The 22,900-nt window shown below is 40.4% G+C and overlaps 1 protein-coding gene across 2 annotated transcripts; it reads left to right on the top strand.

The window, feature by feature from the left end:
* Positions 1-6,824: 6,824 nt before the first annotated feature.
* Positions 6,825-22,419, top strand: CD86 (CD86 molecule). Of its 2 annotated transcripts, none has more exons than XM_032098690.1 (6): positions 6,825-6,943; positions 11,692-11,741; positions 13,034-13,378; positions 17,408-17,719; positions 19,768-19,908; positions 20,701-22,419. In XM_032098690.1, exons 2-6 carry the CDS (start codon positions 11,696-11,698, stop codon positions 20,718-20,720), a joined length of 864 nt encoding a protein of 287 aa, XP_031954581.1. In that variant the 5' UTR covers positions 6,825-6,943; positions 11,692-11,695; the 3' UTR covers positions 20,721-22,419. The 2 variants fall into 2 exon arrangements, with proteins under 2 accessions (XP_031954581.1, XP_031954580.1); XM_032098689.1 differs by lacking the exon at positions 6,825-6,943 and adding an exon at positions 11,338-11,574.
* Positions 22,420-22,900: the final 481 nt, after the last annotated feature.

A 22,900-nucleotide genomic window follows, 5' to 3' on the forward strand; every position in this document is an offset into this window, starting at 1 on the left:
TCCTAGGAACTGCAGCAGGTACCTTCTATGAGATTTCTTTTAATCTCCAGAAGTTTTTTTCCATGCTATGCATTGAGAAGATGTGGGACGTGATTTTCAGCAGACATTGGTACTCACCAGTGACCGAAGACATAACAAAAAGCAGTGCAGGAGCTGCCCTGGCCATGAAAGGAGTGAAAAAGTCTGTCCAGTTAGGACAAATCCACTGAAATCTCTCAGCACTTAGTATGGTTCCTGGGCTGGATTTAAGGCATCCAAGCACAGACTGACAAAGATAAAAGCCCCTTTTCAGTTGTTATTTAGCCTAAATTCAATAGGCCTCCAGGATTTCAGGTTTCCAGATAACGAAACCCGAGATGCTTAGAGACAGTTTACTAATTCAGCCCTACTAAGAGTCAAGTCCCAGCCTTTCTCCTCTTGTTGTCTTGTTTGATGGACTTGATATAGTTGGTTGTCTCAGAACATATTTATTGAATGAGTCTCTGCACAAAATTGGATTGCAGGTGCTTATTCCTTTGGAAATATGGTTAGAGGAATAATGTCTCTCTCTGCCTATTGGATTGGGACTATTTCTACAGTTGCTTAGTGGTTAGAGCTCTCATTCAGAGGTGGGGAGGGTACAGGCCATTTCCCAGTCCTGCCTGTCAGATGCTGATATGCTTCCAACTCTCACATTATGAAATAGCACTGTAGACAGCTATTCCCTGGTAGATGACAACTCTCAACCTCTCGTGAACCTGTGAATTAGAAAGGGGGAATAGTGCTTTAGTTGCCTGATGCAAGCAGTCTCAAAGAAGAGGTCATTCCCGGTCTTCTTTTTTCAGCCCCAACCACTGCCTGTGCTTTTGGCATAATAATACTTCACACAAAAGTCTTAATACAGTCCTGGGAGCAGCAATATGAATCCAGAGCTCCCATATCCCACTTGAAGCACCAGTAAATGGAGGTCATTATGCTCCTTCTTTTCTGACCAAGAGGCTTTGTAACTTTTCTGTGCAAAGTGGAGCGGCTTCAGAAGTGATTTGGTCCTACTGCAGGACTGCCTTTAGCCTGGTACACAAAGTAGTCCTGCAGTGTGAAAAAGTAAGTCAGAATCTTCTGATAAACCTGAGCCTCCTAAAGAAGAGAAAGGGGATTGGTTTGTGTCTGGTAGAGTTTCTGATAGAGTGATGCATCCTTCTTTTTAGAGGAGGTGATGAAGCCGCCTATTAGCAGAAAAAAGTTTTAGATTGGGAATCCTGAGGGAAATCAGGAACCTATTATCATAGAATAAGAAAGCCATACCCTAGAAAGTGGTCAGATTGAAGACATGTTTCTGCAGGCTTCTCCCATAGACTCATGTAGGTGACTCCCTCCTCAGTGTGCTAATTGCCAAAATTTCCATTTGAAAGCATTGCATTCTCCCCATGAACTCTGTTTAGCAACTCTTGTTTTCTGGATGGGGACATTCAAAGCCTTAATTATAATAGCAGTCTTGCTGTAGCCAGGATAGTTTAAATGAAGCAAGATTTGTAGAGAGATCATGTTTCCTAGAGCAACTCATACAACACGAAAAGGAAAGCAGGCTATCAGGCATTTTTAAAGCCTTTTCAAGCTCTTCCTGTTTTTTCCCCCCAATATTTGGATTAATAAAAGATATTTCTCTGTCTATAAAACTTGCCTCATCCATTCATGGCAAAAAATGCATCCACACCTTCCCTAGATTATAAGATTTGTCCAGTACAACCCATTGTGAGAATATTCCATGCCAGAGTTCCTTTCATTTCTCGGAGTGAGCTGTGACTGTGGGAGCAGAAACAAGACAGTTTGGTTTCTCAATCTTTTTGTGCTTTATGCCCTCAAGCCACTTAGCAGAGGTTATGGCCTTGGTGGTACCCAGAGACTCTAGGGGGACTTTTTTTGGAAATTGCCAAAACAGTTTCCTAATCCTATCTCCAGAGTCAAGATACCTCCTAACAATGCCTTGAGCACTTCTCTGTTGTTTACTGTAACGCATCTTTGTCTGGAACTCGTCTTGCTTTTTAATCAGTCAGGCATCATTTCTGCATCAGCATTTAATAGTCTGGGGATAATTAAGAATATTTTGACATCCCTTCTGCCTTTAACAGAAACTCAGATCCTATATACGGCTAAAGGGGTTCTGTCACTGTAAAATTGGTGATTCTCTTTGCCGCCAATGCTTTCATCCCAGTTTTGGGCTCCTCATGATTTCTCACCTGCCTTCCTGGTGGCCACTTCAGCCTTAGGCACTGGATCACACAGTTCCTCTGGAAGCTTTCTGGGTTTCCCAAGGAAGGCAGCACTTACTTTCAGGCCACACCATTTCCTAGGGCACTAAGATCCCTTCCTTCAGGATGTCCTTTACCTCCTTTCCAGTACAACCCACTACCAATTTTCTTAAAAAACCTCTCCACATCCTCACATAATTCAGTACACCAGATCTGCTTGCCTTTGGCCATTTTATCTCATGCTTTTCCCACTCTGATAAGTACCTACAAAACATCTGCCTACCATAAGTAAAGTCTTTCTAACATTAACTGGTAAGTAGTACCTGTGCGTACAAAAATTAAGACTTCAGCCGTCCTCACTTTGGCCCTCTGTCAGCTGGGGGCGTCTGTTCAGCATGTCTGGGCTGCTCACAGCATTTGCACCTGTGCTGTGGGTGGCAGACTTATGTCCCCATGTGTCCCCATATGCTTCAATCAATCTTTTGCATCTACAATCCTATCATAATGTAAGTGCATTGCAATATCACAAGCAGCTCCAGATTGCCAAACCTTTTCAACCTGCAGCCCTGATGCAAAATTGGAAATTTCAGTGAGGCTCTGTGCACACCACAGCATCTTGTCCTTGCTGCTATGTATCTCCAAGGGAAACCTTTTCAGAGCTGGAATCTAAACTACAAGGAAACATCTTTCCCAATACCTATCAGCTTTTAGGGTTGTGCTGTATTAGTCATACATGCAATGTTTTGTGTGACCAAGTTTCAACAAAGAACATGTTTCCTCTTTCTGTATATGCCAACTTGGAGATCTATATTCAATCCTTACTTTGTATCTTTGTTTTTTCTTCAATTTCAACTTCAAGGTTTTTCTTTTAGCAACAGACAAAGGAGTGGATGAAATTCTGATGAAAATTCACTCTTAAGCATGGGCTTTCAAGTTCAGTCTGTCTTTCTGAATAATTGCTTACCTTTTATTTATGATCTACCATGAAGTATGTTTTTCCCAAGACTATTAGAGTGTTCTCGGTAACCTCTTCTTAAAAACCTTCTTATCAGCTGCTAACTCCTAGTTCTATTCTACAAAATCCCTGCCTCTCTATGGTCTTTTCATGTAGTTTTTATGTGTTTCAATTAAAACCTGATCTAGTTTCTCTTTCCTTGCCTACGCACTGTCTCTGTCTTGCTTCAAACTTTTTAGATTCTCTTCTGATTTAGACACATTGGTTTCCTATTTCAGAGGTCACCCAACAAGTTTTTAAGAGAGAATCACAAGCAATACATTGCCAACACAGCTATATGCATTAAATACCAATTATTTTCAATAAAATATAGGTAAAGCTAACATATAAATGCATAGCAAAACTTTCACCATGAACTACGAACCATATCCCTTCTCATCAAAAGTTACCCAGGCTCATACAAAGAGCACTACCCTCTAACCCAACTGGAACCAGCCTGGCTGGTTGGTGATTTGACTCAGGTGAGAACTGAACTCAAGAAATTTGTATGACATTCAGTATAAATGGTGGGGCTCTGTAAGCAGAAAGACAAAGAATATTTAACATTTCCAATTTGATTTCTTCCAGTGCAATGTTTAGGTCTCATCCATCATCACTTTTGGTGACATCTCAGAGTGGGAGGAGGATACTCCATCATCTCCGAAAATCCTACGCACCTCTCTTGTTCTTCTTGTTAACTGCAACACTAAGTTGCATGCCAGGAGAAAATCTGAAGCCTGTAAATGCGCCTAGGTTTTAGATTTTTGCTGAACATGTTTGGGAAACACTTAAATTAGGTCCAATTAGTCTTCAATCAATCTAGTTGAAGAAATTATTCTTTTGGCTGCATTCACAGGAAACTGTTAAAAGTAAATTATAGTTCTCTGATTGCTACAGACTGGAGAAAAAACTTCCCCTTCTTCACTCCTAACAGCCTACTTCTCTATTTTTAATCAGAGCTGTTGAGTAGTTTGTCCTGGGCAAAAAAAAACGTGCGTACAGAAACTGATTTGGAATTCATTTCTAAAAATAGGCAATAGATACAGATGCTTAATAGGCAAAGGATACAGGACAGATTTCTTTTTCCCCCAGGCAGCCCCTTTTGGAATGCCATGTATAAACTGTGATTCAGACTAAAGAGACTCAGGTGTGAATATTGTTTGATCTACAGCTGGCAAGAACAACTGCATTCATTAAGCTGGGCTTTTATAAGGATCACTGCATGCTCATAAGCCAACTTGAAACAAATCTGAATGGATGATAAAATTACAAGTTTTACTAAGCTGGCGGAATCAAAATGAGATTACAGGAGAAATCAAATTCCATGTAAATAAATTGGCAGTACAAGAAAATGAAGCTACCAATTTATCAAAGAATTATACATATAAATAGTCAAACACATAATCACAACTTATTTACTCAGTCATGTAGAAAAGTCAATGAGAACATGGCAAGAAAGGCAGCTGCGGCATAGATATGGCCTTAAATTTCTTCAATTTCCCATAAATATCATTGAATCAGTCCTGATATCACTGTTCTTACATAACAATCCATTCAGATGTATTTTTACTGTGTCATCAGTTCTTAAATTAACTTGGTGACTTTCAGCAGTGGAGTACTGGGAAAGGACAGGCTGTTTTGTTTAATCTCATTGTAGTAGCTTCAGTCTTTGCCAAAAAACTGTATTTCATGTTCTGAGACCTATTTAAGCAAAGAAAAGAGAATGGAATTTGTCAGCCATAAAAACTTAGTCTTCTTCAAAAAGGGTTATTTCCTTCAGGCAAAATCCAAGCAAAAGTTTTTGTGAAGGCTGGGGCTACACGGTGGCTCAGGGAGACTATGAATAACACCGACACTTGTGAGAGAATTAAATGTGCTTTGAAAGGGGAATTTCAACTTAAAAAGAGGAAGTTTCTTTTGCACAGAGAGCACTTTCTATAAGTAGCACAAACATATTCGTGATAGGAAAGGCTGGATTTTCTGTGATCTGGGCTTTCTGCACATGGTGGAGGACAGGCACTGAGGACAGAGATAGGATGAATATTTCTGTTATCAAGCAAGATCCATACTGAAGTATTTTGCTGCCTCTGAGTCAGGAACACTGGAGAAAGAAATAAGGCATTCACCAGTATTGTAGTAATCCTTTTGATTGAGTGTTTTAGCCTTTTTTCTTTATTTGCTAATGATTAGGACAGTTACAGACACAAGCCTTTGTAATGCTCCTATAAACTAGTAGGAGCACACCTTCGTAAAAATCTAATTGCTATTAGTGAAGTGACTCCACAGCTGCTCTCTGTTTCATTTGAGGCACAGCTGCTATCATAGCAGCTTCACACACTTCCTGGAGCAAGCTGACCAGCAGAATGAGCCAGAGCCCATCCTATGATGGCACCAGCACAATTATTTCCTGAATTCCTGGAGCAGGGTGTTTATAAGCAAGACCTGGGTGAAAGGACCAAAGTGGATCTCCAGGGTGTTGTTCAATTATGTGTGTTATAAGGAGGCTGGTCTTTATTTACACCAGTGAATAGGAGAATCAGGTCCTTTCTTCAAAGCTCAGTTCAGCAAAGTGGTTGAAGGGAGAAACCAAAACCAATCTTTTCCTTTACCTTTGTAAAGTTAATGTGCCATAAGAAGCACTGTGAGAAAATCAGTACGTGTCCCCAGAGTGATTTCTGCACTAGGACAGAGGCTTGGCTCATTTAACTGATCTACTGAATATCATATCTTCATTTAATAATTTAGATTAATTTATTGCAAGAAAAGTAGCACCTGATCAGCGATCCTTCTGTTTGAAAGGCAGTATGAGGTTGGTGTCACATGCTCAGCTGATTTTGAAAGACTCTTACTGAAAATAAAGAATGTAATACCTGAGCACTAAGCATAGAATATATTGTATGGCAGCTAATCCTTGTTAGCTGTGTTTGAGTATAGCTGGGAATCAAATACGGATTAATCTTTCTGTATACAGCACACACCTTGACACCAGAGGTGCCCTGCAAACTGCTATTTGAAGTTATGCTTGTACTGCATTGTGTAGCCATGATGCCATTTCCAGGCGAAGTGTCCTGCACTGAGATAGGAGGCTTGGAAGAGGGACAACCTGGGAATGGGCATTTAAATTCCCTCTTCTGTACAATGACTCTTGAAGAGTCCCCAGCAATTGACTGGTCTGTTAGTCAGCGGTCACCTCTAAATTGTGACCTGTGCGGGAACAGGGGTGTGCTCCTTCTCTGTGTCACTGCAAAGTCAAAGAGGATGCTGTGATTTGGTGAGAAGTGAACCCAGCAACTGCTACTTCCCAGCTGACAAGTTTGCTTTACTAGCTTTGATGCAAGTCCAAGGGCTGGGAAAGGAGGACAGACGTCACCTATGGTGCCTGTGATGCAGAAGTGGTTCAACCAACTTGCCAATTCTGTGGCCAGGCCTGGCTTAAAGTGTGGAAAAATATGTCAGCCTGACCTGTCCTTTAGGTGGAACTCAAACACCACAGCTAATCCAAACGAGTATCTAATTCTGGTTTGATGACGTTCTTCCCCTCTGAATTTCCCCCGCAGTTTCACTTGCAGGGAGAACACGTTTGTATCCTATGATTTGTGCGGTGGGACTCTGTATCTTTAGGCAGCTGCTGTGCTCTCTTTCAGAGATACCTGCCCCTAGTTGTGGATGAAGGATTCTGCTTGCAGAGGCAGTGGAATGCTCCATGATCTCTGGACCAAAGGTATTATTTAAATAATTGGTGTTTTTTACTTATTATTAAAAGAGGAGTTTCTATATGTTAGAGCAAAATGATCCCAGAATCATAGCGAAAGTCATGGTTCTCCTGAAGATTTAGATATAATAAAATGATGTGCAGAGTGGGAAGGATATAAAATGCATTGAGAAATAAAAAATTAGGAAGGCAGATGCTTGGGTTTTCTTCATGTAATAACAAAATAATTAAACAGAAGCCCAGAATTTTAAATGTAACTTGCAGTAAAATATTGTTATAAAAAGAATGAACAATAGAAAAGTTTTGCAATTGATTAAAACAGTGACACTTTTCTGACTGGGGAAGCACATAGGAAACACAAGTTGCCTGAGTAATGTGTGTTTTTAAAATATGTTCCTTGTTGGATAGTTATACGGTTGTATGGCTTACTATTAGGGTGGAGGGCATCATAGAATCCTCTGAACTTGCCACGTTAAGGAAATTTTCTTAATGTGTGATTTCCTTCCATTAAACTTGTGCAAATCAACCTGTATTTACAACATGGGAGAAGGCTGGTAAATGCATTTTTAGGATCATTTAATTTACAAGCCCGAGAGATAGCTTCCAAGTCAGCAGTGGAAAGTCTTTGTCACAGATGTCCTGCCTCCAGGAGGCTCACAGCACTGCTCATGGAGCTGCTTGGTGTTGCATAGGGTGGAAATTTCAGAAAAATTCCCCATGCTAGAAAAATAAAAAGAGTAATTTACTAGTTCAGTGTTTAGTTTTGTTTTGAGTTCAACATGGGGCAGGAGAGTCTTCCCATAGAATATGTGTACCTGTTGTAAGAAAACAAGCTAATTACCTGTGAGAATATGCAAGAAAAGAATATTTTGGAAAGAACTTAAGGGTAATGAAGGAACTTAGGAGTCAAAGAGCACAGATGTGACAGTGTCTTTCAAATGATAGTGACTATATCCAAAACTGAAAACAGCAAAAAAGAGAGTAAATGAAAACGCAGGCAAGCGTACCTGATACAAAGCTCTTGTTTCCTCCAAGACCTTCATGCTTCGCTGTGCCTATTGGGGTTTTACATGCTGTTTTCACATGCTGGATTGGGAGGAACATGAGACAGAAAGCCAATCCCAAAATAAGTCACACCGGGCTTTCTGGCAATTGCCCTCAAAAGTAAAGGGAATGAAGTTGCCTCTTTTTCCCAAACATTGATGTCAGAGTTTTTGCCATCCAGAGGGATCTTGACATGCTTGAGAGGTGGGTCAGTGCAAACATCATGAAGTTCAACAAAGCAAAGGGCAAGGTCCTACACCTGGGTTGTGGCAATCCCAGGGACACCAATAGGTTGGGCAGAGAAGTGATTAAGAGCAGCCCTGTGGAGAAGGACTTGGGCATGATGGTTGATGAAAAACTCAACATGAGCAGGAAGTGTGCACTCACAGTCCAGAAAGCCAACCCTACCCTGGGCTGTATCTAAAGCAGCATGGCCAGCAGACTGAAGGAGGTGATTCTCCCCCTCTACTCTCCTCTTCTCTTGTGAAACCCCACCTGGAGTACTGCATACAGTTCTGGTGCCCCCAACATAAGAAGGACAAGGAACTCTAGGAGCAAGTCCAGAGGAAGGCCACTAAGTTGGTAAGAGGACTGGAGCCCCTCCCATAGCAACCTTCTGGTATCTGAAGGGGGCTGCAGGAAAGAGAGAGGGATCCTTCATCAGGAACTGTTGTGATAGGAAAAGAAGGAATGCGTACAAATTGCAAGGGGAGAAATTTAGGCTGGATATTAGGATGAAATTCTTTACTGTGAGGGTGGTGAGGCACTGGAATATGTTGCCCAGAGAAGTTGTGTCTGTCTCAACCATGGCAGTGTTCAAAGCCAGATTGGATGGGCTTGGAACAACCCGGCCCAGTGGGAGATGTTCCTGCCCATGTCAGGGGGCACTGGGACTAGGTGATCTCTGAGGTTCCTTCCAACTCCTAACATTCTATGATTTTATGAGTCAGGGCAGGAATCCCCCTGTACTGAGCCAAGTGGGAACTGCCTCATGAGTTTTCTCAGACTGGTTTGGGCCAAACCGAAGCCGTCATGAATCAGGCCTGTAAAGTGCATGTCCTCATATGGTTTCTTCTCCTTTCAGTGATTGCACTGCAGAGATAGTAAATAAAGGATTGAGTGGGACTCCTGACTGCGTACTGACATAATTTCAATTAATATACTGCTCCATTTTCATCTCTGACATCCACACCTGATTTGTAATTGTGAGTCATGGAGACACCTTCAGGAATGGCTGAAAAAGCTCCAAAAGAGGAAAAAGGATACACCATATATGCTAGCTTTATTTAGCAAGGGAAAATGTTTACCTCTCCATGGACCGACCTCACATTATTCTGGATGTCAGAGATAATTTTAAAGCCCTGGGTCTTCAAACCACTCCCATCTCATCAGTTATCACTGGCACTGTGAAAAAGTGCCACTTCCACAGATGGATACACTCAGCCTGTGAACAGCAAAACTGCACATCCACACAGAGACCCACAATGTCTATCTTTCCTCCCTTACCCAGCCCACTTTGACTGCTGGTCAGTTCTGGGACCCAAGAATTTCAATGGCCTGCAGATATAAGAGAGAATTGAACAAAAAAATCTGTATTGAATATGCCAAAGGAATGGTGTAAGTAGCGCACAGTGATACTGTGTAATTCCCCTTCCTCTCTTCAGTCTTCTGGACACTGGCTCCAAGGATTTGCATTTGCTGGTTAAAGGCATTTTATAAAAAAGGGGAAGAAAAGCTGCTCGCAGCACTGAAGTTGTAGCGGCCCAATTAATGATTCAGCAATTCTCTATAAAGCAGCTTGCATGAAAGAAGCAGCTTGTCACACTCACACTCAGTGACAAGCAATTCCCCTCCACAGGGAAGGTGGGGGTATACCCCTCTGCAGACTCACGGGATCCTTCCTCATGCCAGCATCCCCAGCAAAACGCCTTGTCCTGGAAGACGGCAGCCGGGAAAACGTGTCAGAATTTGAACACTTCTGTCCTCACAGCTCCAAATCCAAACCATAAAGAAAGGCAAGCAGTTTTATTTGGTATTCTTGCTTGGGTTTTTTCTCTCTCACTCTCATTTTAAGTTCTGGTTTTGGTTTTTGCTTCTGTGAGACAGTCATTGCAAAACATGCCTAGCTATAGCAGTACACTCTCTCCATTTATGTCAGTAGTTGCTAAATTGCTTTAGTTTCTCCTCTTACACACCTGCATGGAATCCAAAAAAATAGACCTATCCTTTATTTTTCACTTGACTGAAAGCCAAAATTCTTATTTATAGGATGGAAATGTGACTGCTGAAAAGTAGTTTCTGTAGTTTTCAGTGGCTTGGCACAGGCACTTAGGCAGTCAGTTGTCTGGTTTAGTTCAGTGAGGCCCAGCCTGGGAGGAAAACCCCTTGATAAAAGTTTACCATGCAGTTGGGTGGCTGCAGCACAAAAAGAATGACCTCCATCTATGACAACAGATTCTGCATGAGCCCTGCCTCCCCTTCCTGCTCTTCTGCTGTGACAGGTGGATCAAAAGAAAATTATCTATATCCTCCAAGCCACGTGGACTTCTTTCTCCCCTTTCCTAAGAGAAGGCAGGATGAAGTTGGAAAAAATATTATTGTACATTACAGTTCACTCACAAAACATGTCAGTGGACTGAGTGGAATTCTGTATTAAACAGGAGACCAGAGACCTGGGGTAAAGGTAAAGACCCAAGTGTACTAGCCTAAAATAAAACATAACAAAAAGTGGGAAACCATCCATCAGGAAAGTGTACTACCAGTGAGTACAGCAGACAGCATCTCACTGGTTTTAAGTATGAGAGCTGGAGAGCCTAACATCTGCTCCTGCAAAAGAGGTTTCTTTGGAGCTGTTTAAAGGAGGAGAGCAAAGGACCTTGGCAAGGGTGGTACAGAGGCTTCTCCTAAATATATGGAAAAGGCACACAAAAACCACAAAGGTGCTGCTAAATGCAAAGCAGTAAATGCAGAGCAGTCAGACGCAGGTGCCGCTCTCAGGGTGCACAGGAATGACGTTTGGCTGCTTACCAGGACTATGGACCCTTATACCACATGAACCCAAGCAGCCAGAGAGGCGTTTTGCTTATGAGAAGACATAGGGGTTTTTTTTGTTGTTTTCTGAAGAGAAACTATATTTTTCTTGACCACTAACTATGTGTTGTTTAGCCTCTGCTCTTTAAATCATAAAGGACTTTCTACCTTATCCTTTGCTGTTGTTAAGGATAGGTTCCTGTCACAAAACTGAAGGTCACACACTTCATTGCTTCTGGTAGCTGACATCACTGAGCCGTCTCCCCCACCTCCTCCTTCTGCGTCACACTCTCCTCCCCCTCTACTTTCAATTCTTCATCTTCTTCCCCACACTGCCAGGCCAAGCATGCTCCCCATTCCTCTTTCCTCTGCTCTAGGCGTTTTGGGTACTTGTCTTGCCCTTTGGACCCCAGAGACTCTGTGTTCCTCCCATGGCATACACAGTTCGCAGTAATTTTGCACCACATCAACTTCTCTGTAAACCAGAGATCTGCCATGGCATGCTAGTTGTGGTTGCTAAAGGCTGGGAAACACGTAGAAGTCCTTGCACCAGTCTATGGAAAAAGGTGAGATTAACTTTCGCAATACTCTTTCTCGCTAAAACTTCTTGTTTTACCACTTCTTTGGGAGTACTGGAGTGTTTTCAACCTCTAACATATTTCTTTCTTTCCTCCTTCTTACAGTGTCATGGAGGTCTGCATGTTCTTCCTTTGTGCTATGATACTCCTCCCAGGTAAAAGGCACATTTTTAATTGTTAAAACTGTTTTGATTGTTTGTGTCCAGCTATGTGATACTTTCTCATGAGCTTCTACTAAGAAGCTCATTCATTAGTAGTAATTAATCACTTCCATTGCACAATCAAGGTCATACAGCCTATGTGACATGTATTTAAATTGTGTGCAGGGACTCTATAAAATATATATAGTAAGTACTTTCTCTCTTCAACTTTATATCTTTATATTGCACTTATTTTATGATGCTCTTAAATTCTCAATTTAAATCTGTCTTTAAAATGTGTGTGTATCACCTGTGTGTATTATAGAGAAGAGCAGTACTAAACTGAAAACTGGCAGTTTGTTATGGGACAACTGGAGTTTGAGGCACCCGCAGAGATCATTTTGCAGTCTGGTGCTCTGGAAGAACAGTCAAAACTTTGCACCAGGAGAGAGACTGTAAATCTTCTCCTTTTGAACACAGCAAAGATGTTTGTATCTTCTGGGACAGAGGGCTGCACTTCTTATTCCAAGAAAAGACAGACCTCCCAGATCACCACTCATAATAATGGACACATGCATGGGTGAAAGCAGGAGAAAAATCATCCCTTGTGTAGTGCAGTTCATCCTTTCTTTGCATGAAGGCATAATTGTGTTTATTGACCATTTCTGCTAACAAGATCAGCAAGAGAACAGTTAAATCTGACATTTACTCTGTCATTAAATTCTAGATTAATTACAAAACAGTTAAATCTGACATTTAATTTGTCATTAAACTTTAGATTAATTCTTCATTGACACTGAAAGTGTTCACCTGCTTCTGACCTTCTGGTCCTGCATTCCCTAGACACTCACATTTACCACACAATGTGTACAGTTTCTTCAAAACTTTAATACTGTGTTATTTTCTTAGGAGGATTAACTCAACTTTTTAAACAGAAATTGTACAACTATCTCTTTTGTGGCAGAATCTCATTACACTCAGGATGCTGCAAACAAGAATTGTTTGTATCTTTGGCCTGCAGATAAGTCTTCTAAAATATAGATGCTCATGATCTCTGTGTGGTAGGCCTTCTAAGTAGGAAAGTAAAATATAGGAAGAAAAACAAGAAACAGTTTTATGACCTGAACTCCACAAGACTAAGTCAGTTTGAACAACTATGTGTCCTGTCATACCTAGTGGGAGAACTTGTGTCAAAATACTGGTGGTTTTATTTCCACTGTTGTTAAGTGTTGGATCTCTGAGTGCAACTTGGTGTTCTTTTGTAGCTGGTGGAAATCTTAATTTCTCTTTCTCTCTCTCTGTCTAAGGTATTGCTGCCAGTGTGCATCCGGTGAAGGCATTTCTCCATCACACCGTACACCTATCCTGCTATTTTCCAAACCCTCAGAAAATTGACATAAAGAATTTAATAATTTTTTGGCAAAAAGACACTAATAAAGTGGTACACGAAGTATATTATGGCCAAGAAAAGCATGAGAACCTTAGTCCTGAATATATAAACCGCACCAAGCTGGACATGGGCAAATGGACCTTGCAGTTGTTCAATGCAGGAGTTGAGGACGAGGGACGCTATCAGTGTATTATTATGCAAAAAGTAACTGAACAATCAACAGAGGTCATACACCAATCTGAGTGCTCACTGCACATCATTGGTAAGTAATCTCTTCCAATCGCCATTTGGTCTGTGGGATTCGCTGTGATTTTGTTCAGTCCAGAAAGATGGCTCCTGTCTCCAAGCCCCTGAAAATGTACTTGCTCTGGAGCAGAATTTCTAAAGATGGATAAGAGACTTGCCTCCTGCAAGTTTTATGGCTTTTAGGACTCTGGAAAATAAGCTTGTCTGTTTGCATCTGACAAGCTACCTTCTATCAAAAGTAGCAGTAGTTATCAACATTGGTGGCAAATTAGAATTGAAACATAGCAAGATCTCTGCAAACACCCAGCTGTTTTATGATCATATAAATCACAGGGAAAATAAAGAAAATACCAGCTCACATGGAGGAGCAGAAATTTGTATGTTCAGTTAAAGGAAGGCAGAAAATATCTCTGAAGAAAAAATGCATACATACATTGATGAGATTCAACCTGATGTTTTGCATCAAAGAATTTTCTGTAATCAGAGCAAAAGGCAGTAAATCTTTTAACAGGGAAATGGAAGTGAAGCACCAATCTTTTCTTCACATTTTCTAATCTTTTTAGTGATACCTAATATATAATCCTAATGTTTCTCTATTTTAAACTATTCTGTTAGTAACCTTTATCCATATGCCTGTGTTCTGTCTTCCACTGTCCTAGTGCTAGTCATTAATAATAACAGCTTCTAACTTGCACTGGTGTTTTCAGGCTTCAGCATACTGCTTTAAAAGAGAACAGGCCAAGCATGACAGCAGCCAAAAACAGAGTACCAGGACAATTGACCGTATTTAGCTTTGTACTACTAGCCAGTGTTTCCTTGATCCACAGATAAAAAACCTAGATTGTTAATTTTGATTCTCCCAAGATCTACTGGAAAAGCATTTTCAGTGAAGTTTTGGAACTCAGAAACTCATAATGTGCACTCAATCTGAAGGCCCCCATTTTAAGAAGATATGTTGCATCAACTCTCAGTTAATTCAAACAGTTGAATCAGTTATCAGCTTAGCCAACATCTCAGCAACATGTTACAGATGTCTCACACTTAGGACTAAAAGTGTCCTACACCTTTTAAGGTTTAGCTTAGGAAGACTATTTTAACCATGTGCTGGTGTCTTCCTTCCAAATTACTCTGTGTTCAATAAACTCCCAAAGGAAGGAACAGTATAAAACTATATTCAAAAAAAAACCAAAAAACCCAACCCTTCAAAATAGTTAGATGAAAAACACAAATATTGAAATGTACCTGTGCTTACATGCTGCTTCTTAATTAGAATCTCATATCATACATGGAGGGATTTTTGTAGTTTGGCATGTCACACTTAAAATGGGCATAAGAAAGACTGAGTGCTGTACAGGAATGACAGGGCTGTCACACAAAGCTATCTACATCACTTGGTAGCTGAGCCCATTCAGAAATACTGCAGTACCATTGAATACAATTTAAACATATTATTTTTATGTATTGCATTAGTACAATATATAGATAGCATGAAGCTGTGTCAGGGGAGGTTTAGGTTGGATATCAGGAAAAGGTTCTTCACCCAGGGGGTGGGTGGTCAGGTGCTGACAGGTTCCCCAGGGAAGTGGTCACAGCACCAAGCCTGACAGAGTTCAAGAAGGGTTTAGACAACACTCTGCGGCACATGGTGTGACTCTTGGGGTGTCCTGTGCGGGGCCAGGGGTTGGACTTGATGATTTTTGTCAGTGCCTTCCAACTCAAGAGATTCTAGGATTGTATATGTAGCTTAGATGTATTTCATACAGCCACGATGACTTATATAATAACAACGGACTCAGATCCTTCTCCGGAAAAAAAGGAAAGGTTTCACAGTGGAAAACTTTGGCTCTTAAAAATGCAAGGTAGGGACCATGGGGACAAGCAGCTTAACTGGAAAATCTGCTGTTGTGGCTTGTCTACAGTGCTTCCTCTAGATAGATCAATAAGGGAAGAAGTTGAGACTAGGGAAACTGTTTCAAAATATGCACTACTCAAAGTGTTGAGACTGAAATGATGTCACAAGAGAGACTTACAGTTGCTCATTTTAAAGGGGATGTTGAAAAACTGGAAAGTGTGGAAAAAGCTCTAGTAGAGTTATCCGAAGGCTGGAAAAAACACAGTCCAACTAGAAACATTAAAACAACAATCTGATTACCTCACAACACAGAATAATGAGAAGAGTTTTGTTTCCAGAATGTGGGAATCTGAAATACATGTAAAATACTAGATATTAAAAAAAAAAAAATTTGAAGGCTAATTAATTCATTCAGTGACAGTCAGTGTCTGGAAGGAAGTAAGGCAAATGGTCACTAAAGAAAATAGAACAGAAGCAAAGTGATTAAGCCATTGAGAAAAATATTAAAGTCTTGATGGATCTGCTGTCTCTTGAGGTATTTAATCTAATACCAAAGCTTTTTTGGAAGATGTTTTATATACAAAAGACTTCCCGAAATGTGTTTTTCTGTTAACAAACACAAAACTCATATATGTAGCCCACACCCTGCATGCAGCCAACATCACTTTCCAGTAAATTGAGGTTCCAGAAGCTATAAAAGAGAAGTGCAGGGTATATGCCACTATTTCCACTTGCTCACTGTCAGTAAAATTGAAGCCCTTAAATCACTTGGATGTTGTGGCAAATTTCATAGTCATGGATTACATTCCTGCCATTCCTATAAAATACCAAGGAGAGAATAAATACTCCAGATCAGAAGTCTGACAGCAGTCAGCTAAGCAAGTCAGACCTTGAGGAGAAAGGAAGCTTGAGCTTTCCAGAGGGACAACTTGACTAAATTTTGGGGTATAAAAAAGGGGGGCTTTTTCCATTTTGAATTCATATCCATGGACTCTCTTGGGGGGATTTAAGTGACTAAGCTAAATCCTATTCATTGTGTGCTAGGATAGAGAAAATAAAAGCAACATCATGTTTCTTCATTCATCCATATTAAGAATTCTCTAGGGCAAGGATTAGATCCTGGATCCAGCGCACTGAGTGTGTGTGCAGAAGAGTGAGACCCTCTTAAGACTCATATTTTTCTAAGAACCCTTTTTCCCTTCTCCAATATTTCTCCATATTTGCTTTAGTCGTATTGGCCCTAAAATAATGAAGCATTTTCAATTAAATCTTCAATCTATTTCTTGGGATTTGTTTCTGATTTTTTTGGGAAGTTGTTGGGGTTTTTGTTTTAGCTTGCTGTATGCCAACTTGTAGTCACTATTATTTCTACATTCTCTCTTTCTCCTTTTCCATTATAGTCAGCTATTTTTACTATGAACCTCTAACCAAACAAATCCTGGTCAAGAATATCTAGACTATTTAAGAGAGAGTATTGGTTAAAAGCGGCCATTTGTCATTCATATTTTATGTTTAAATAGTTCTTCCCAATCCTGTTTTACTATTTCTTGCCTGGAAAACTTGGCTTTTTAAAGCAACAGGTGTGTTTTTCATTGATTGTGGTAAGTACCCAAGTGACACAAAATAAAAAAACCTTATGCTATAGTCATTTCCATTAAAAAAGCTAAGCTAAGGGAACCCTACTACAAAGTGATGATGAATTATATGCTGCAAAATGTTTACTTACAATACTTAGGGATATTTCTACTTAAGACAGCACTTCACTTTGAATTTATCCCATCTGAATTCTCTCAGATGATTTCTTTCTTTACATTTCACAGTTAGAAATTTGTGGTTTTCCCCTTACCCATTCAGGAGGCCAAAGGTAGGGAGCACCGTGGTCCCTTCCCATCTTCTGCTTAAGCCCTTATCTGTAACCAGGCCAGGTTTCATTATTAATGAGTCCTAGAGAGGTGGGAGAGACAGAGGCCCGTTGTCTGGCTGGTCAGACTTGCATCCTTGAAACACCCTGAAGACAAGAATCAGCAAGTCTACATATACACCAAAAAAATGCCATAAAAATCCCTTCTTGGAATGCCCATTGTCTTCCTGAAGAAAACTATTTAGATTTGTTTCTGCCTGTAAATCTTTGGCGGGGATTGTCACAAATGTGATGTGGCTGGCTAATGATGCTTTGTCTTTGGTCTATTTCAGCCAACTATAGTCAACCTGAGATAGAAGAACTGCACTCCAGGGAACTAAAGCCCAACGGATACTTGAATCTTTCCTGTTCTTCCAGTGGAGGTTATCCAGAGCCCAAGGAGATGACTTGGCTGATTGCACACGAGAACATAACACACAGCACTATGGCTCACATGGATGTCTCACAGGATGCTGTGACAAAGCTGTACAACGTTACCAGCAAGCTGAATATCCCAGTTCCTACAAAGAGCCGCACTAATATCAGCTGCTTGCTTCACCTTAGGGAGAAGCTGGGAAGCCTTGTCTCTGTCCCACTAGGCATAGGTGAGTCTCCATTCTCCCATTCCCATTTCTGCATGGGTAGAAGCAGGATGTACTGCCGCACAGCTGATCACAGAGAGCAGCACGGTCAAGGCAGAGAATAAACTCAAGGTAGTAGTAGAAGTTGGTTACGAGGGTTGTATGTTCTCCATCATGTTCACCACTGAACTTCCTCTCTTTTCCACATGGGGAATCTCCTTACAACAAGGAGAGGGCACAGAGAAGGAATTGCTACACAATCCAGAACACGGCCCTACTGATGCCCTCCCCAGAAGATGCTGCAGTAGCAACAAAGCAACCTAGGAGTCTGGATCAGGCAGCAACCAGTCTCTGGAGGAGACAGCTGTTAGGAGAGGTTGTCCCTTCACAGAATCAGAGAACTGTTGAGGTTGGAAGATGTATCTGGAGATGATCTAGTTCAATCACTCTGCTCAAAGTAGGGTCAATAGGTAGCGCAGTTGAATTTTAAACGCCTCCCAGGATAAAGACTCCACAACCTCTCTCAGCAAACTGTTCCAGAGTTTGACTACCCTGATAGTAAAAAAGAGGTCTTTTGCAGGTTTAAAGTGCTTGAGCTGCTATTCTTAATCATTCCATAGAAAGAGGCAAAATGCTAAACAGAAGAGTCCCTTGGACCATATTTAATTCACGAACTTCCAAATAGACTGTGCTGAGTTTAAGCATAAAGACCATGAAACTTGGACTAGTATTAGAAGCCTTCCTGGTGGTTTTTGTAATGTTTGGCAGAATGAAGTGAACATTCCAAAATGACTATGTGGGGATTTTTATTCTCTGAGACTGTGTCTTTTTTCAGACACCTCTTGCAAGAAGAAGCTGGGGACATGAGTTCCATTATGACTTTACTGCCGGATTATCTCAAGGTTCCACATGGCTGATCCTTTCTTTAAACTAAAGCAGTATTTTATTTATCTTCTGGACCAGGAAAACTTCTTTTGACATGTTTTTGTTTGTAAGCTATGGCATAAGAACATCAAAATAAAGACAATTCCCACTTTGGTCATAAGTTAATTTGCCTTGCGCATGTCTCTTTTAGACAATGCTGAAGATGGAGAGCTGTGCTTCAATTAACAGGAAAAAGAAGCCAAGAGGGAATGGTAGCATTGCAGGAAAGCCTACCAGGGTAGTATAAGCATGCACCTTACTACTGCAGATGTAGAAGAAATTTGCCACTTGTTCTGAAAAAGTTCCACAGTGCAGTTTCCTTAATACAAATTTAGCTAAAGGGTTAAGTTATCAATGTCAGATATGGCAAACTGCCTCTAATGTCTTTGCACTCTATGACTTTTAAATACAATTAAAATACAATCCAGAAATCTTCTTATATTTGTTCAGCTCTGCACATTGCTCATGAGTGTTGAAATGGCTGTATTAGCCATAATGCTGTATCCTCCTCTTCCCTCTTCAATTCTTCTCTGCTCCCTGGCTTTATGAAAATAGATACCTGACAAGCAGTGATAATGAGTAAGAAAACAGAAACTCCACATAAACATAAGCTTTGTTTGGCAATAACTGAAGCTGTATCAGCTGCTAATCCTGCCAACCAAAACCTCAAAAACACAAAAAACAGAAATAGAGGGGAAGTCCTTTGAATTCCCTGCGACTTTCACATCCCTTACAGCATTTCATTGGGCTTTGACCATCATTTCCAACACATACCAAGTAGTTACATGTTCCAGGTTTTTCAAACTTGCATGGTAGTACAGAGCAGCATTAGCACAGTAGCTGCCTTGTAGGCTCTTGTATGAATTAAATTGCTGATCCTTCACGTTACCCAAACCTCAGAAAGAGTGCTTGGCTTTAACTGCTGTTGAAGTGACCATTAAGACCAGGTAGTTTCACTAGTTATTGGAAGTGAAAATAAAACAATGTGGATAGTGATTTACTGACACTATTAAAGCACTGTAAAAGCAAAGGACGCTGAGGGCCTTAACCTAAACTTCTAATTCATGTAACTTTGGGATAGAGTGTTCAAAGTAATTGTCACCAAATTAAATCTTTCCTGTGTGTATCTTCTCTGTTTTCTTATTCAGAGATACATGAGAAAGAAATGGAGCAAGCAAAGATAAATTTCTTTGGCCCACTTATAGCTGTGGTTGTACTGATCATTTCTGCACTTCTTCTGGGTTTTGTGATATTAAAGAAGAACAGAAATATCTTGTCTACCAACCAGAGTAAGTTACTACTTGTCATTCAGCTCTACCATACCTCAGCTCACAGGCTTTACCCTTTGTAATCATCTCTTTACCTACTCTCCAGCTGCTGACAGAAAGTTAGGTTTCAGGTTGGACTTAAGCTAAACTTCCCAGGGCAATTTAGTTCCTGTAACAACTTAGTCCATCCTGCAGGAAGTCAAAGCATCTTTCTTTCTCATCCTGGAATCCACTTCTCCCTCTTTTTTGTGCTCTGTGAGACTGCCATGGCACCAGCTTACCATCTTTTCCTGTGGTTTCATCCTTTTTTTCCAGGTTTGGGGTAGATTTGGCTCCTAAAATCATTGAACTACATTAATCCTTCTTGCCCATCACTACTTAAAAGGAAGGTGGAGCTGGGGGAGGGATGAAATGAACTTACATGAAGTGCCTGGAAGGATCTCTGTCACCACAGAGTTGAACAGTCAAGACAGTGCTCCACCACAAGCTACCCACACACTGGGGTGAAAGAATCATTTTGTACTGGGAACAGATTTTGATCCTGGAATTTCATTTCTCTATTTTATTCCAAGACTAGTTCTCAGCAGTTCAGGGTTTATTCGGCACTGAATCATGCTGACATCAGAATCTATTCTTCCTTGTAGCAAGAAGGAAATCCATTTCTCAGTCAGTCCTGTTTCCCTACATAACCAAGGGTCCTGAGCCCTACCTTGTTCTTTTTTTCAAATTCTAAAATAACTGGATATTTACTATCAAGTCTTTTTCAGCTCCTATTTATCGCATTTCTGTAAATCACATATTCATCTATTTTAGGTGTCAGTCTAGCAGTCTAGAAGCTATCCAGCTTGAAACTGAGGCCATCAGCCAGACTGCTGACTGGGAGCCACCTCTGCACACAGCAAGGCATGAGGTCCTATGTTTTTAGAGGTTCTGCCAGAACAAGAATCCTCCCCAGATGCCCTACAGAACAACATGCAACCCTTTTGTGTGATGCCTGAAACCTACTGCCCAGTGTTCTCTGCTTTCATTTTTGGTCCAGAATGGTAGTAAATATGATGCTCTGCCTGTCTGCATGACTACCTTTTTGTTGTATCTTTTATTATGCACTGTGACCATGTAAAATCCCGAGAGTCAATGGAGAAAGCAGAGCTGCATGGGTTACAGATTGTCTCAGAAACAGAAAGAATTAAGCCACAATCTGTGAATCATAACCATCACTGCAAACACGACCTGAGGTAGGCTATTACCCAGAGAATAATAGAATCATAGAACCATGGAATCATAGAATGACTTGGGTTGGTAGGGACCTTAAAGATCATCGAGTTTCAAAACTCCTGCCTAACCATGAGCTATAAATGCTTTTGGCAGAGCCACTGTGGCTTTGTACCAGTAACTTTTTTGTAAAGCTTCACATTAGAAAGAGGAACTTCAGGGCACTTCCCCACCTTCTGGGAAAAGTCGTGCAATTCCTGTTTGGAATTTGAAACCAGAAATAATCTAAAGAAAATACTTGCTTTAAACATAATTTGTATTCATCTTAATTTTTTAAAATACCATCTAAGCTTAATATGCCCTGACAGTTAGTACCTCCACACTTTGTTCCTTTGTATTCTGACTGAGAGCTGTAATAGTTGTTCAGGTGGATGCAGGGATGGAAAATGATAGTGTGAGGTATCATTCATATGTGTTTATATCTAACCATACAAAATTAGACCAAGCAGATAATGAAAAAATATTACATAAGTCATGTTCCTTTTTAGTTGACTATGTTCTCCCTTTCTTAATTTTACTTCAAATCTTGATGGTAGAGCAGTTCATACACTCTGGTATGTTCAGCCATAGGAAGTAGCTTCATCTTTCAGAAAAGATCCTTTGTTTCTCTCAAAATGTGTCAGTTCTCCAATCTTGAATGATCTCTGCACTTTATATTCTTCAACAGCACTGACATCTTTCAGGAGGAAGAATGCAGCAGAACTGAGACAAAATTCATCTGAGGTCTTGATTTTGTTTGTAGATCTGACACTTTCAGAAAGAGCAGGGACATTATCATCATATTCTCAAGACAAATTTCAGCTCAGAGTTGCAGTCTAGGGACATAAATTCTCTACAGTTTCTTCTGGGTACAAATATTCTTTTCAGTTAAATGATGTTGTGAGTTGCTAGGTTTCACCTCAATTTTTACTCCGTTTTCAAGTGTGAGAGAGAAATGCATGTCCCTTTGAGTTAGCTAAACTATTTGGGAGTCATTTTATTAAGCTAGTACACTAACATTCAAAATATTTTCATTCAGGTTAATATCATTCAAATGTTATTAGAAGTTAAATGTTTTAAATTTTTGTAAGAGTTTATACTTGCTAGCAAACTTATTTAATGATGGATTAAAACATACGTCTTTTTCTGTGTTGCTGTTTTTATTCTCCTTCCATTAAAGCATTGTGTTAGCGAATACCAACATTTGGTGTTCTCAGGGAGGAAACATTTCCAGAATTATTTCTTGGAAGCAAATTAAAAAAAAAGGTATTGCTGCAATGACACAATGGCACAACTGGAGGTTTCATATGTTCATTCGTATATATATACGTATGATATGTACATCAGCAGCTGTAACTAGTGGAAAAGGCAACATGGTGCATTAGGTTTATCCTTTGACAAGTCCCTTCCATCCTTAATTTGTTCCTAATTGGTGAAGTTGTTTGTTTTCTCCCTTGCCATCCCTCTACTTTAGGCTGCCAACCTCCTTCTATTAGCTGCTCAATTTCTCTACCTCCTATATTCTTTCCCTTAAATCAAGTCAAATTCCTTCCTGCAGGGAAAGATTTAAGGGGAAAAAAGCAGATGGGCTTCAGGGAAAATCTTAATTTGTCTCTATGTGTTGAAACACATTAATCGTCTGTACTAGCAGGTGTAATGAGCACAGTAGCAAGGCACAGGAAAAGCCATGGCTGATGTTCTGGCATTTTTGTCCTCCATACAAATGCATTCAGATTTCCAGGCTATCTCCTCACACACTTAA

The sequence above is a fragment of the Corvus moneduloides genome, chromosome 2 (genome assembly GCF_009650955.1).
Source record: "Corvus moneduloides isolate bCorMon1 chromosome 2, bCorMon1.pri, whole genome shotgun sequence".
Taxonomy (NCBI): domain Eukaryota; kingdom Metazoa; phylum Chordata; class Aves; order Passeriformes; family Corvidae; genus Corvus; species Corvus moneduloides.

Bases quoted from the DNA above. Each gene is read 5' to 3' on its own strand.
- CD86 (XM_032098690.1), top strand. From the start codon at position 11,696: ATGGAGGTCTGCATGTTCTTCCTTTGTGCTATGATACTCCTCCCAG. The intron at 11,742-13,033 runs GTAAAAGGCACA...TCTCTGTCTAAG, and splicing joins TGCTATGATACTCCTCCCAG to GTATTGCTGCCAGTGTGCAT. The intron at 17,720-19,767 runs GTGAGTCTCCAT...TTTCTTATTCAG, and splicing joins CTCTGTCCCACTAGGCATAG to AGATACATGAGAAAGAAATG.